Raw genomic sequence first — 16168 nt, 5'->3', positions numbered from 1 at the left:
CCGCATGCACATGAACTTTATTGGCATCCCAGTCTTAGTCCGTAGGGTTCAATATTGAGTTGGCCCACCGTTTGCAGCTATAACAGCTTCAACTCTCCTGGAAAGGCTGTCCACAAGGTTTAGGAGTATGTCTATGAGAATTGTTTGACCATTCTTCCAGAAGTGCAATTGTGAGATCAGGCACCGATGTTAAGCGAGAAGGCCTGGCTCGCAGTCTCTGCTCTAATTCATCCCAAAGGTGTTCTATCAGGTTGAGGTCAGGACTCTGCAGTTTTGTCAAGTTCCTTCACCCCAAACTCACTCATCCATGTCTTTATGGACCTTGATTTGTGCACTGGTGTGCAGTCATGTTGGAACAGGAAGGGGACATCCCCAAACTGTTCTCACAAAGTTGGGAGCATGAAATTGTCCAAAATGTCTTGGTATGCTGACGCCTTAAGAGTTCCTTTCACTGGAACTAAGGGACCAAGCCCAACCCCTGAAAAACAACCCCACACCATAATCCCCCCTCCACCAAGTGATTTGGACCAGTGCACAAATCAAGGTCCATAAAGACATGGATGAGTGAGTTTGGGGTGCAGGAACTTGACTGGCCTGCACAGAGTCCTGACCTCAACCGGATAGAACACCTTTGGGATGAATTAGAGTGGAGACTGCGAGCCAGGCCTTCTCGTCCAACATCACTGCCTGACCTCACAAATGCACTTCTGGAAGAATGGTCAAACATTCCCATAGACACACTCCTAAACCTTGTGGACAGCCTTCCCAGAAGATTTGAAGCTGTTATAGCTGCAAAGGGTGAGCCAACTCATTATTGAACCCTACGGACTAAGACTGGGATGCCATTAAAGTTCACATGTGTCCCAATACTTTTGGTAATACAGTGTATATTTGGTTACTACAGGCAACACAGACAGGTCTCTAAAGTTTGGATAAATTATGTCTAAAGTCTTTAGAGAAATTGTTTCAATATGATGTTGAGGTGAACATGACTGGCACGGCTGAGGTCTTATCTAACACATTTTGTTGACAACGTTCTAAATTTACACAACGTGCTAAATAATACATGTACAGTTCAAAAATATATGTCTTTGTTACTAAATGAAAACAGAAGTCAAGGAGCTTCAATTCTACATCTTTAAGGCCTTGTTGACGGACTTCAGCTTGTAAGAGAGCACTGTATACAGTAAGCTTTTACAAAGCATTTGCAAAGCTTTCAGCAAGCTTCAAGCAGCTTTGTGGAAATGTTGAACGCAACCTCCATCTCCAGTTTGAGCATGTTGAACATACAGTGGGGACAGAAAGTATTCAGACCCCCTTACATTTTTCATTCTTTGTTATATTGCAGCCATTTGCTAAAATCATTTAAGTTCATTTTTTTCCTCAATAATGTACACACAGCACCCCATATTGACAGAAAATCACAGAATCATTGACATTTTTGCAGATTTATTAAAAAAGAAAAACTGAAATATCACATGGTCCTAAGTATTCAGACCCTTTGCTGTGACACTCCTTTAACTCAGGTGCTGTTCATTTCTTCTGATCATCCTTGAGATGGTTCTACACCTTCATTTGAGTCCAGCTGTGTTTGATTATACTGATTGGACTTGATTAGGAAAGCCACACACCTGTCTATATAAGACCTTACAGCTCACAGTGCATGTCAGAGCAAATGAGAATCATGAGGTCAAAGGAACTGCCTGAAGAGCTCAGAAACAGAATTGTGGCAAGGTACAGATCTGGCCAAGGTTACAAAAAAAATTCTGCTGCACTTAAGGGCACAGTGACCTCCATAATCCTTAAATGGAAGACGTTTGGGACGACCAGAACCCTTCCTAGAGCTGGCCATCCAGCCAAACAGCTATCGGGGGAGAAGAGCCTTGGTGAGAGAGGTAAAGAAGAACCCAAAGATCACTGTGGCTGAGCTCCAGAGATGCAGTCGGGAGATGGGAGAAAGTTGTAGAAAGTCAACCATCACTGCAGCCCTCCACCAGTCGGGGCTTTATGGCAGAGTGGCCCGACGGAAGCCTCTCCTCAGTGCAAGACACATGAAAGCCCATCTGGAGTTTGCTAAAAAAAACACCTGAAGGACTCCAAGATGGTGAGAAATAAGATTCTCTGGCCTGATGAGACCAAGATAGAACTTTTTGGCCTTAATTCTAAGCGGTATGTGTGGAGAAAACCAGGCACTGCTCATCACCTGTCAAATACAGTCCCAACAGTGAAGCATGGTGGTGGCAGCATCATGCTGTGGGGGTGTTTTTCAGCTGCAGGGACAGGACGACTGGTTGCAATCGAGGGAAAGATAAATGCGGCCAAGTACAGGGATATCCTGGATGAAAACCTTCTCCAGAGTGCTCAGGACCTCAGACTGGGCCGAAGGTTTACCTTCCAAAGACAATGATCCTAAGCACACAGCTAAAATAAGGAAGGAGTGGCTTCACAATGACTCCATGACTGTTCTTGAATGGCCCAGCCAGAGCCCTGACTTAACCCCTTCACGCCGACCGTACGCAGATATGCGTACTCGGCTTTCCGGGGTCATACCGGGATGATGCCCGTAGCTGCAGGCATCATCCCGGTACCGTTGTTTACAGCGGGCGATCGGCTACCCGAGTATAACAACCGATGCGGCTAAAAGCCGCTCGGCTGTTATACCGGAGGAGCGGGAGGGGACATCCCCCCTCCCGCCGCTGTTACCGGGCCTCCCGTGCGATCGGGAGGCCCGGTGTCCTTTCGGCTGCCTTCGGCGGCTGGGGCGGGCTGGAACGAAGCTGTGAGCGGCTTCGTTCCAGCTTTCTCGTTGTAAACGCGGAAGCGACGTCATGACGTCACTTCCCGTTTACTCGGCTGCCAATGGCGGCGAATTTAAAAAAGTACACAGTATTCAGAATCGCTGTTTTCGGCGATCTGAATACTTTGAAGTGTAAAGGAGGGATGGGGGGTCTTTTAGACCCCCCATCCCTCCATAAAGAGTACCTGTCACCACCTATTACTGTCACAAGGGATGTTTACATTGCTTGTGACAGCAATAAAAGTAAAAAAAAAAAAAAAATTTTTAAACACAATTTATAAAGTACAAAAATAAATAAAATAAAATAAAAAAAAAAAAAAAATTTTTAAAGTGCCCCTGTCCCCGCGAGCTCGCGAAGCGAAGAAACCGCATATGGAAGTCGCGCCCGCATATGTAAACGGTGTTCAAACCACACATGTGAGGTATCGCCAGAGCGAGAGCAATAATTCTAGTCCTAGACATCCTCTGTAGCTCAAACCTGGTAACCGTAAAAAATTTTTAAAGCGTCGCCTATGGAAATTCATAGGTACCGTAGTTCGTCGCCATTCCACGAGTGCGTGCAATTATAAAGGGTGACATGTTTAGTATCTATTTACTCGGCGTAACATCATCTTTCACATTATACAAAAAAATTGGGGTAACTTTACTGTTTGGATTTTTTAAAATTCATGAAAGTGTCACTTTTCCAAAAATTTGTGTTTAAAACACCGCTGCACAAATATCGTGTGATAAAAAAATATTGCAACAATCGCCATTTTATTCTCTAGATTCTCTGCTAAAAAAATATATATAATGTTTGGGGGTTCTAAGTAATTTTCTAGCAAAAAATACGGATTTTAACTTGTAAACACCAAATTTCAAAAATAGGCTTAGTCATGAAAGGGTTAAACCCAATTGAGCATCTCTGGAGAGACCTAAAAATGCCTGTCCACCAATGTTTACCATCCAACCTGACAGAACCGGAGAGGATCTGCAAGGAGGAATGGCAGAGGATCCCCAAATCCAGGTGTGAAAAACTTGTTGCATCTTTCCCAAAAAGACTCATGGCTGTATTAGATCAAAAGGGTGCTTCTACTAAATACTGAGCAAAGGGTCTGAATACTTAGGACCATGTGATATTTCAGTTTTTCTTTTTTAATAAATCTGCAAAAATGTCAACAATTCTGTGTTTTTCTGTCAATATGGGGTGCTGTGTGTACATTAATGAGGAAAAAAATGAACTCAAATGATTTTAGCAAATGGCTGCAATATAACAAAGAGTGAAAAATTTAAGGGGGTCTGAATACTTTCCGTCCCCACTGTATATCAAGAATTAGTAAAGCTTTGGACAACTTTGTTGAAACTTTCAAAGCAGCCTCCAGCTCAAGAGTGTTAAACATAGCTCTTAAATGGGAGTGCTGGCTGTCACATTGTTTAAATGACTTTGATTTAGTTTCAAGCAGTGCTGAATGTATTGAAGCCAGTTAGTAGGTGGTTTAAACAGAAAGCAACAGCCAGCACTCCTTTTAAGATCTGTGTTATAATGTATCTATGGTGAAAATTTGAAATCATATTTTATTTCCACTATTTCTAGCCTACTCCTATTGAAGAAGTATGGGCAAAGCTATTTTGGCTATACTTCTCCTATGGATCACAGGGATGCAGTTAGTTCTGCACTCCTGTTTTTAGCTGATGTTACAGAGGCGGTCCAGGCTCTGAAAAGGTCCCGACCATATGGTGGAGATCCACCCAGAACCCTGGATCGACACCTGGCTTAGCCACTCAGTGATCCGCTGAGAACATGAACCAGCCCCTCCAGCCTCCTTAACAGCCCAGCGCTCCAGTGATCACTGGAGGGGCAGAGCAGTGAGCAAGAACGGATAGTCCTGGTACTCTGCTCAAAGCGGAGGGGGAGAGCTGAGCGATCAGTGGTGTTTGATCGCTCAGTTCTCACTACAGAGCTGGCGGGGGACAGATGCTGCATTTTTTTTTTAGAAAGTCATACTTTTCTTTTAACCTTACTTTGTGAAGACCCCCACATATTTACTTCCTTGAATTCTGGGAAACATATTCCCTATACCCTGTAATTAAGCACTAATGTGTCACACATTTCACAGAGCCTGTCTTCTGAACTACAGAGGAGGAGTTTCAGGAGGGGGCGTCCGTACAGAAATCATTGCTTTCAAGCAGTAAAGCATGGGATATTTAGTCATTAGGAATTGAAAGTAAACAGTAGGAGGAGAAGCTGCCAAGCATGCAGGGAATCAAGGTATTTGTGGAAACAGATGGACAGCAAACAAGCAGCACCCAAAAGTAACAAAGCTGCTTGAAGCTTAGTAAAGCTTTAAAAATGGTTTTGTAAAAATAAGCTGTACGCATTGTATATAAGCTGAAGCCCGTGTAAATAAGGCCCAAATACTTCTTTAAAAATAGAACCATCACACAACTACTAAATACAAAGTATGATGAACACACTTTAACAAAATACATTTATTATGTCATACAAACCTCCTGCTGTCTTTGAAGCCTCTCTACAGCGTTCTTCTCTCGCGTCACTAATCCCTCCATCTTGGACTGGTACGTTTTCTCCAATTCTCTCCGCAAATCAGAAATCTCCTTTTGACATTTTTCTCTTTCTTCCAATTTAATTTTTGCAATGTCAACATCTTTGAAATGTTTTAGCTGTTAAAGAAACAAATATTGCTTATTTCTACAGCAAGAAGTGCATTCCTGAATACTTAGGATTTGAATTTGGAGCGCAGTTTCCGATACGTAAAAACCAACGCTTTAAAAAAAAAAAAAAAACCTAACACTGCGGTGTTATCATGCATCGCTGAAATAATATAGTACCAAAAGCTTAAAGTTCAGAATCCTACATTCAATTCCACATTGAATTTCACGTTTTTTCTAGCCTACTCCTAGTAATCTGAATGTTTAAAAGAATACTTTTTAAAGAATCTCCACACATTTACATTTTTGAAATTAGTGACATGTATACACTATGCCCTGTAAGTAGACTGATGTGTCACACATTTCACAGTGTCTGCATTCTGAACTACAGAGGTGCTGAGAGGAGGAATTTCAGGAGGAAGAGTTAGTACAGAAAACACACCACATCATAACTGCTTGTAAGCAGCAAGGTACCCTGTCCATGGAATTTGAAAGTAAACAGCAAAAGAGAAGCTGCATAGCACACAGAAAACCCGGGAAGTTAAGTCCAACAGATAATCAGTGCTCACAACATGAAATTAGATTTTTCAATAAGCTTTTACTGTATTGTCAAAAATACCTATTATATGTATTGCTATTACAACCTTAAAGATAGGAAATGAAATAGTGTATGCTGTGGCTATAGATCGTGTTTACGTTTCGTTTTAGGTATTACAGTGCCTTGAATAAGTATTCATACCCCTTGAAATTTTCCACGTTTTGTCATGTTACAACCAAAAACGTAAATGTATTTTATTGGGATTTTATGTGATTAACAAACACAAAGTGGCACATAATTGTGAAGTGGAAGGAAAGTGATAAATGATTTTCAAATATTTTTACAATTATCTGAAAAGTGTGGCGTGCATTTGTATTCAGCCCCCCTGAGTCAATACTTTGTAGAACCACCTTTTGTGGCAAAATTAGCTGCAAGTCTTTTTGGGTATTACTCTACCAGCTTTGCACATCTAGAGAGTAAAATTTTTGCCCATTCTTCTTTGCAAAATAGCTCAAGCTCTGTCAGATTGGATGGAGAGCTTCTGTGAACAGTAATTTTTTAAGTCTTGACACAGATTCTCAATTGGATTTAGGTCTGGGCCATTCTAACACATGAATATACTTTGATCTAAACCATTCCATTGTAGCTCTGGCTCTATGTTTAGGGTTGTTGTCCTGCTGGAAGGTGAATCTCTGCCCCAGTCTCAAGTCTTTTGTAGACTCTAACAGGTTTTCTTCTAAGATTTTCCTGTATTGGGCTCCATCCATCTTCCCATCAACTCTGACCAGCTTCCCTGTCCATGCTGAAGCAAAGCATCCCTACAACATGATGCTGCCACCACCATGATTCACGGTGGGGATGGTATGTTCAGGGTGATGTGCAGTGTTAGTTTTTTGCCACACATTTTGCTTTTAGGCTAAAAAGTTCAATTTTGGTCTCAACTGACCAGAGCACCTATTCCACATGTTTGCTGTGTCCCCCACATGGCTTCTCGCAAACTGCAAACGGAACTTCTTATGGCTTTCTTTCAACAATGGCTTTCTTCTTGTCACTCTTCCATAAAGGCCAGATTTGTGGAGTGCACGACTAATAGTTGTCCTGTAGACAGATTCTCCCACCTGACCTGTGGATCTCTGCAGCTCCTCCAGAGTTACCATGGGCCTCTTGGCTGCTTCTCTGATGAATGATCTCCTTGCCCGGCCTGTCAGTTTAGGTGGACGGCCATGTCTTGGTAGGTTTGCAGTTGTGCCATACTCTTTTCATTTTCGGATGATGGATTGAACAGTTCTCCGTGAGATGTTCAAAGCTTGGGATATATTTTTTATAACCTAACCCTGCTTTAAACTTCTCCACAACTTTATCCCTGAACTGTATGGTGTGTTCCTTGGTCTTCATGATGCCGTTTGTTCATGAAGATTCTCTAACAAACCTCTGAGGGCTTCACAGAACAGCTGTATTTATACTGAGATAAAACGACACACAGGTGGGCTTTATTTACTAATTAGGCGGCTTCCGAAGGCAATTGGTTCCACTAGATTTTCGTTAGGGGTATCATAGTAAAGGGGGCTGAATGCAAATGCACGCCACACTTTTCAGATGTTTATTTGTAAAAAAAAAAAATTAGAAAACCATTTATCATTTTACTTCCGCTTCACAAGTACGTGCCACATTGTGTTGGTCTATCACATAAAATCCCAATGAAATACATTTATGTTTTTGGTTGTAACATGAGAAAAATTGGAAAATTGTAAGGGGTATAAATACTTTTTCAAGGCACTGTATGTGAGGGGCTAGGTTAGGTTTACAGGTTACAAGAAGAGTAAATAAGTTACCATTACTTCTTCAGGTGTCATAACAATACAATGCATAATAAGGGCTGTTTGTGCATTCCAAGGTTTTGGTGAAGTGCAGCCATATAAAATATCACTTTGGGTTGACAATGACCACTTCTGACTTTGTAAGTAAGTGATTATCTTTGCCAAAATACTGTAGGCATTTCAACTTCTAGGATAACTTCTAAGTGACCTAGCCAGTCCTTCTTACTTGTCACTGAGAAGAGAGAAGGTAGTAGTCATCTCTATGTACACAGCTTCAATCCAGCTGAATGTTCCTTTGTGACCGAGGGCAGGCAGGTGTCTTCCCGACCCTTGTTCATTCCAGCATGTATTAACCATACTAACCTTTTGAGTCATCTCTTCCTGGAGTTGTTCCTCAAGTTCTCTGCGATACTCAATCAGTTTTCCTTCAATGGACTCAAACGTAGGACGCTTTGGATACAGTTCATCAAACTGTTCATCAATGAATTTAAGTTTCTCCACTAAATGAAGATAAATATTTGAATATTATTAGGAATACTTTTTGTTAAGTCCAAAGAGCAAGCTGGGTAACTTGAAAACAACATACAGTAGTTCAACCACAATACTGTCCATTTTCATTACACTACAAGAGACTAGGGCTGTTAACCACTTGACAACTGGGCACTTAAACCCCCTTAATAACCAGACCAATTTTCAGCTTTTGGTGCTCTCACATTTTGAATGACAATTACTCAGTCATGCAACACTGTATATGAATTTTTTGTCCTTTTTTTTCACACAAATAGAGCTTTCTTTTGGTGGTATTTAATCACCGCTGGGTTCTTTATTTTTTGCGCTATAAAAGAAAAAAGATCGAAAAATCTGTAAAAAAATGAATTTTTCTTCGTTTCTGTTATAAAATTTTGAAAATTAGTAATTTTTCTTCATATATATTGGCCAAAATTTATAACGCTACATATCTTTGGTAAAAATAACCCAAATTAGTGTATATTATTTGGTCTTTGTGAAAGTTATAGCGTCCACAAGCTATGGTGCCAATATCTGAAAATTGATCACACCTGAAGTACTGACGGCCTATCTCATTTCTTGAGACCCTAACATGCAAGAAAAGTACAAATACCCCCCAAATGACCCCTTTTTGGAAAGAAGACATTCCAGTGTATTTAGAAAGATGCATGGTGAGTTTTTTGAAGTTGTCATTTTTTCCCACAATTCTTTGCAAAATCAAGTTTTTTTTTTTTTCACAAAATTGTCATATTAGCAGGTTATTTCTCACACACAGCATATGCATACCACAAATTACACCCCAAAACACATTCTGCTATTACTCCTGAGTATGGCGATACCACATGTGTGAGACTTTTACACAGCGTGGCCACATACAGAGGCCCAACATGCAGGGGAGCACCTTCAGGCATTCTGGAGCACCCATGCCAATTCTGACATTTCTCTCCTACATGTAAAAATCATCATTTATTTGCTAGAAAATTACATAGAACCCCAAAACATTATATATGTTTTTTTAGCAAAGACCCTAGAGAATACAATAGCGGTCATTGCAACTTTTTATCTCGCACGATATTTGCGCAGCAATTTTTCGAACGGGGTTTTTTTGGAAAAAAAAATGTTTTTTGCTTTATAAACAAAAAAAACAGTAAGGTTAGCCCAATGTTTTTGCATAATATGAAATATGAAGTTACGCCGAGTAAATAGATACCTAACATGTCACCTTTCAAAATTGCACACGCTTGTGGAATGGCGCCAAACTTCGCCACTTAAAAATCCCCATAGGCGACGCTTTAAAATTTTTTACTGGTTACAAATTTTGAGTTACAGAGGAGGTCTAGGGCCAAAATTATTGCTCTCGCTCTACCGATCGCAGCGATACCTCACATGTGTGGTTTGAACACCGTTTTCATATGTGGGCGGGACTTACGTATGCGTTCGCTTCTGCATGCGAGCACACGGACAGGGGCGCTTTAAAAAAATGTTTATTTTTTTTTATTGTTCATTTTACTTTATTTATTTTAGTTTGACACTTTTTTCCAAAAAAAAAATTTTTTTGATCACTTTTATTCCTATTACAAGGAATGTAAACATCCCTTGTAATAGGAATATGGCATGACAGGTCCTCTTTACAGTGAGATATGGGGTCAATAAGACCCCAAATCTCACCTCTAGGCTGTGCCTGAAATTAAAAAAAAAAAAAAAAAAAAGATCCTGGCTTCGATCGTAGCGGTGAGTCGGTAGAAGCACCGGAGGGCGGCGGGAGGGGGTGACATCCCCTCTCGCCTCCCGTAAGAACGATCAAGCAGTGTAACAGCCGCTATGATCATTCTTATGGTATAGGGAATCGCCGGCTGAAAAAGCTGATATCTGAATGATGCCTGTAGCTGCACCCATCATTCAGATATCCCCGCACAAAGTCAAGGACGTCGTATGACGGAAGGCCGGAAGTGGTTAAAACGCTTTTTTTTTTTTAAACACAAAGTTGTCCATTTATACAATATTTCTACCACATAGCATGTACATACCAAAAATGACACCCCAAAATAGATTCTCCTACTCCTCCTGAGTACGGCAATACCACATGTGTGAGACTTCCACAGCCTGGCCACATACAGAGGCTGGGTATGGCTGAGCATGGCCGGGTATGGCTGAGCATGGCCGAGTATGGCTGAGCATGGCCGAGTATGGCTGAGCATGGCCAAGTATGGCTGAGCATGGCCAAGTATGGCTGAGCATGGCCGAGTATGGCTGGGTATCACCGAGTATTGCAGAGTATGGCTGGGTATTGCGGGGTATTGCAGAGTATTGCGGGTTATGGCAGAGTATTGCAGATTTTTGCGGGGTATTGCAGAGCATGGCTGGGTATGGCAGAGTATGGCTGGGTATCACTGAGTATTGCAGAGTATGGCTGGGTATCACTGAGTATTGCAGAGTATGGCTGGGTATCACTGAGTATTGCAGAGTATGGCTGAGTATCACTGAGTATTGCAGAGTATGGCTGGGTATCACTGAGTATGGCTGGGTATTGCGGGGTATGGCAGAGTATTGCGGGATATTGCAGGGTATGGCAGAGTATTGCGGGGTATTTCAGGGTATTGCAGGGTATCGCAGAGTATTGCGGGGTATTTCAGGGTATTGCAGGGTATGGCAGAGTATTGCGGGGTATTCCAGGGTATGGCAGAGTATTGCGGGGTATTCCAGGGTATGGCAGAGTATTGCGGGGTATTCCAGGGTATGGCAGAGTATTGCGGGGTATTCCAGGGTATGGCAGAGTATTGCGGGGTATTCCAGGGTATGGCAGAGTATTGCGGGGTATTCCAGGGTATGGCAGAGTATTGCGGGGTATTCCAGGGTATGGCAGAGTATTGCGGAGTATGGCGGGGTATTGCAGGGTATGGCAGAGTATTGCGGGGTATTGCAGGGTATGGCAGAGTATTGCGGGGTATTGCAGAGTATTGCGGGGTATTCCAGGGTATTGCGGGGTATTGCGGAGTATGGCGGGGTATTGCAGGGTATGGCAGAGTATTGCGGGGTATTGCAGGGTATGGCAGAGTATTGCGGGGTATTGCAGGGTATGGCAGAGTATTGCAGGGGTATTGTGGGGCATACCAGAGTACTGTGGGGCATTGCAGAGGGCATTGCAGAGCATTGCAGGGCATGCAGAGTAGTAGGGATGGCTGAGCATGGATGGCTGGATGTCTCTGTGCAGCGCTGTGGGCACTACACATGCAGCCCACAACGCTGCAGCCATCCATCCAGCCCCCTCTCCGCTCACAGTGTACCGATCGGTACACAGAGGGGAGGAGAGGAACCGGCGTCATCAGATGACGCCGGTTTGTTTACATGTGATCGCTCCGTCATTTGACGGAGCGAATCACATGGTAAACGGCCGCGATCAGCGGCCATTTACCGGGATCTGTGATGCGCCGGGTCCTCTGGACCCGGCGGTCACGGATGCTCTCGAGTGCGCGCCCTAGGGGGCGCGCGAGAGCAGAATTCTGGGAGGACGTCCCTGGACGTCCTCCCAGAGTTAAACAACCGCCCTGTAGCCGTCATTTGGCTATGGGCCGGTTGTTAAGTGGTTAAAGTACGCAATTAAATCAACGGTTTTTAGAACTATTGACACAAGGCTGTACGGAACATTGAGGTTTCATATTATGAAATAATAAAAGATAACCTCCCAGTTCTCTAAATATAGACAGATGGCAACCATGAAGCAAAATGTTATCAGGTACAACTTCCCAAAAATATTCTGACATTCATGTCATAAAACCCATTAACACAATATCACCTTTGCACATGATAATAGGATTTTTTATAACAGCTTACCGTAGAATCCTTTTCTTTCTTTCTCCAACATCACGGGACACAGAGCCTCAGTAATTACTGATGGGATGTCCCAGAGCAATGCCAACTGAGGGGGGGGGAAACCACAACCAAGTAGGGTGCAATCAGACCTGAGGACCCTGTACCGCTGCCTGCAGCACACTACGCCCAAAGGTGATATCCTCATGCCTTCTCACATCCACCTGATAAAATCTGGTGAATGTATGAACTGAAGACCAGGTTGCGGTCTTGCAGATTTGAGCCATAGAGGCCCAGTGATGCACTGTCCAAGAAGCACCAATAGCCCCTGTGGAATGTGCTTTGATCTGAAACGGAGTAATCTTCTGTTTCAAACCGTAAGCCTGAATAATCAATTGTCAAATCCATTTAGGAATGGTAGATCTGACGCTGCCTGTCCTCTATTGGGACCCTCTGGCAGCACGAACAAAACATCCGTTTTGCGAATTTGAGCAGTTGCTTCCAGATAGGTCTTGACTGCTCTTACTACATCCAAAGAATATAGTGTCCTTTCTTCCGAAGGACAGGGATCTGAAAAAAAGGAAGGCAGAACAATGTCTTGGTTTAGATGAAAATCTGAAACCACCTTCGGTAAAAACTAGGATGAGGGCGCAATACCACTCTATCCTTGTGTACAATCAAATAAGGCTCTTTACAGGAAAGAGCTGCTAATTCTGATACTCTTCTAGCAGAAGAAAAGGCTACCAGAAAAATTAACTTCCTTGTCAACAAGACCAAAGGAATCTCACGTATTGGTTCGAAAGGCTGTTTCTGTAAAACAGACAGAACCAAGTTCAAGTCCCAGGGGTTTAGGGGCGCCTTAACCGGAAGATTAAGACGCGTCACCCCCTGCATCGAGTTTCGGACCAAAGAATGCGAAGCAAGTGGCAGTTGAAATAATACTGATAAGGCCGAGACTTGGCCCTTGATGGTACTTAAGGCCAGCTTCATCTCTAATCCCAATTGAAGAAAAAATAGGATTTTTTAAAACAGCTTACCTGTAAAATCCTTTTCTTTCGAAGGACATCACGGGACACAGAGCCTCAGTAATTACTGATGGGTTATATAGGTATCACTGGTGATTGGACACTGGCACACCCTATCAGGAAGTTCAACCCCTATATAATCCCTCCCCCTTGCAGGGATACCTCAGTTTTGTAGCCAAGCAATATTGTGTATTAAAAGAGGGGCGGGACCTCTGTGTCCCGTGATGTCCTTCGAAAGAAAAGGATTTTACAGGTAGGCTGTTTTACAAAATCCTATTTTCTTTCTCGAACATCACGGGACACAGAGCCACAGTAATTACTGATGGGATGTCCCAGAGCAATGCTACCTGAGGGGTGGGAACCACGACCAAGTAGGGTGCAATCAGACCTGAGGACCCTGTACCGCTGCCTGCAGCACACTACGCCCAAAGGCGATATCCTCATGCCTTCTCACATCCACCTGATAGAATCTGGTGAATGTATGAACTGAAGACCAGGTTGCGGCCTTGCAGATTTGAGCCATAGAGGCCTGGTGATGCACTGCCCAAGAAGCACCAATAGCCCTTGTGGAATGTGCCCTGATCTGAAACGGAGGAATCTTCTGTTTCAAACCGTAAGCTTGAATGATCAACTGTCAAATCCATTTAGAAATGGTAGCTTTTGACGCTGCCTGTCCTCTATTGGGACCCTCTGGCAGCACAAACAAAACATCCGTCCTGCGGATCTGAGCAGTTGCCCCTAGATAGGCCTTAACTGCTCTTACTACATCCAACGAATGTAGAGATCTCTCTTCCGGAGAACAGGGATCTGGAAAAAAGGAAGGTAGAACAATGTCTTGGTTTAAATGAAAATCAGAAACCACCTTCGGTAAAAAACTAGGATGAGGGCGTAGTACCACTCTATCCTTGTGTATAATCAAATAAGGCTCCTTACAGGAAAGAGCTGCTAATTCTGATACTCTTCTAGCAGAAGAGATGGCCACCAGAAAAATTAATTGCCTTGTCAACAAGACCAAAGGAATCTGACTTATTGGTTCAAAAGGCTGTTTCTGTAACACAGCCAGGACCAAGTTCAAGTCCCAGGGGTTTAGGGGCGCTTTAACCGGAGGATTAAGACGCATCACCCCCTGCATAAAGTTTCGGACCAAAGAATGCGAAGCAAGTGGCCGCTGAAATAATACTGATAAAGCAGAGACCTGGCCCTTGATGGTACTCAAGGCCAGCTTCATCTCTAATCCTAATTGTAGAAAATCAAGAATTCTACCTATGACATATTTCCTGGATGCCAACCTCTGGATTCACACCAGGTTATATAAGCTTTCCAGACTCTATGATAAATCATCCTGGAAGCTGGCTTCCTTGCATTAATCAAGGTAGATATGACAGGACCTGACAGCCCACGACTCTTCAGAACGTGGGTCTCAATAGCCAAACCGTCAAATTTAGCGTTTGTAAGGCAGGATGGAACACTGGACCTTGAGATAACAGGTCTGGGCGTACCGGTAGTGTCCACGGGGAACCTACTGTCATCCTTACTATTTCTGCATACCAAGTCCTTCTGGGCCAAGCGGGGGCCACCAGAAGTACCGACTTCCTTTCCTGCCTGATCCTGCGAAGGAGTCGTGGTAGTAGCAGAATAGGCGGGAATGCGTAAATCAGTGAGAACCGATGCCACGGAATCACCAACGCATCCGTCCCGCATGCAAGAGGATCTTTTGTCCTTGCCACAAATCTGTCTATCTTTTTGTTGAATCGGGATGCAAAGAGATCTACATCTGGAACCCCCTCATCTTTGGCATATGGCCCAAAAGACGTCGGGATGCAGAGACCATTCCCCTGGAAGTAACTGCTGGCGACTTAGATAGTCCGCCTGCCAATTCTCTATTCCCGGGATGAAAACTGCCGATATGCATGGCACATGCATCTCTGCCCAGACTAAGATCTGGTTCACCTCTTTTTGAGCAGCTCGGCTCCGGGTGCCTCCCTGATGATTGACATAAGCCACTGCTGTGGCATTGTCGGACTGGATCCTGACCGGACAACCCTGTAGCCTGATAGTCCAGGCCTTTAGAGCTAGATGTATCGCCCGGATCTCCAGAATGTTGATGGGTAAGGTCCTCTCTGTCTTGGACCATACCCCTTGGACCGCAGCCTGTTCCAGAACTGCTCCCCAACCTGACAGACTGGCATCTGTTGTTACCATCGTCCAGGTAACCGGTAGAAAGGATTTCCCCTTCTGCAGGTTTTTGGGTATGAGCCACCAATTGAGGCTCTGACGCACCGCATGCGACAGGTGCATTGGAAAGTCTAATGCCTGAACTTTCCTGTTCCAGGTCGACAGAATACTGTGTTGCAGCATTCTTGAGTGAAACTGAGCATAGGGAACTGCTTCGAATGAAGACACCATCTTCCCTAGTAGCCTCATACAAAGGCGGACTGAGGGACCCTTCTTGGTCCTTACTATCAGAATCAGCTCTCTCAAAGCAGTGATCTTTGCCTGGGGTAGAAATATTTTCTCCTGGCCTGTATCTATAATCAGACCTAAATACTCCAGTCTTCTTACTGGTTTTAGGAAAGACTTTTCTAAGTTGAGGATCCAACCCAGGTGTTCTAGATACATGACTGTGGTCCTCAAGTTTCCATTCAAAGAGGCTACCGACCGGTCTATCAAGAGCAGGTCGTCTAGGTATGCTATGACAGCTATACCCTGAGCCCTTAATCTGGCCAGAGGAGGAGCCAAGATCTTTGTGAACACTCGAGGTGCAGTGGCTATCCCGAAAGGCAGAGGCACAAACTGGAAATGGCACCCTCCTATCTCGAAGCGCAGAAACTTCTGATGAGCAGGAAAAATGGGCACATGCAGATATGCATCTCTGATGTCTATTGATGCCAGAAATTCTCCTCCCTGCAGGGTGGGAACTACTGTTAAAATTGATTCCATGCGGAAGGATTGAATCCTTAGGAATCGGTTCAGATCCCTTAAGTCCAGAATGGGCCTGACACCCCCATTTGGCTTTTGGACCGTAAAA

General features: G+C 43.6%; 1 protein-coding gene across 2 annotated transcripts in view; it reads right to left on the bottom strand.

The window, feature by feature from the left end:
* The window catches only part of OFD1 (OFD1 centriole and centriolar satellite protein), a 111199-nt gene that overhangs the window by 74182 nt on the left and 20849 nt on the right, over window positions 1-16168 (bottom strand). For both annotated transcript variants that reach the window (XM_073614867.1, XM_073614868.1), the window contains exons 7-8: window positions 8165-8301; window positions 5285-5458 (exon numbers count right to left, since the gene is read on the bottom strand). In XM_073614867.1, coding sequence (XP_073470968.1) covers window positions 5285-5458; window positions 8165-8301 — 311 coding nt within the window. The remainder of the gene's footprint in view (window positions 1-5284; window positions 5459-8164; window positions 8302-16168) is intronic.

This window comes from Aquarana catesbeiana, linkage group LG02 (assembly GCF_042186555.1).
Source record: "Aquarana catesbeiana isolate 2022-GZ linkage group LG02, ASM4218655v1, whole genome shotgun sequence".
Lineage (NCBI taxonomy): Eukaryota > Metazoa > Chordata > Amphibia > Anura > Ranidae > Aquarana > Aquarana catesbeiana.
The sequence above is the reverse complement of the archived record's forward strand: the minus strand, read 5'-3'. Positions and strand labels throughout refer to the sequence as shown.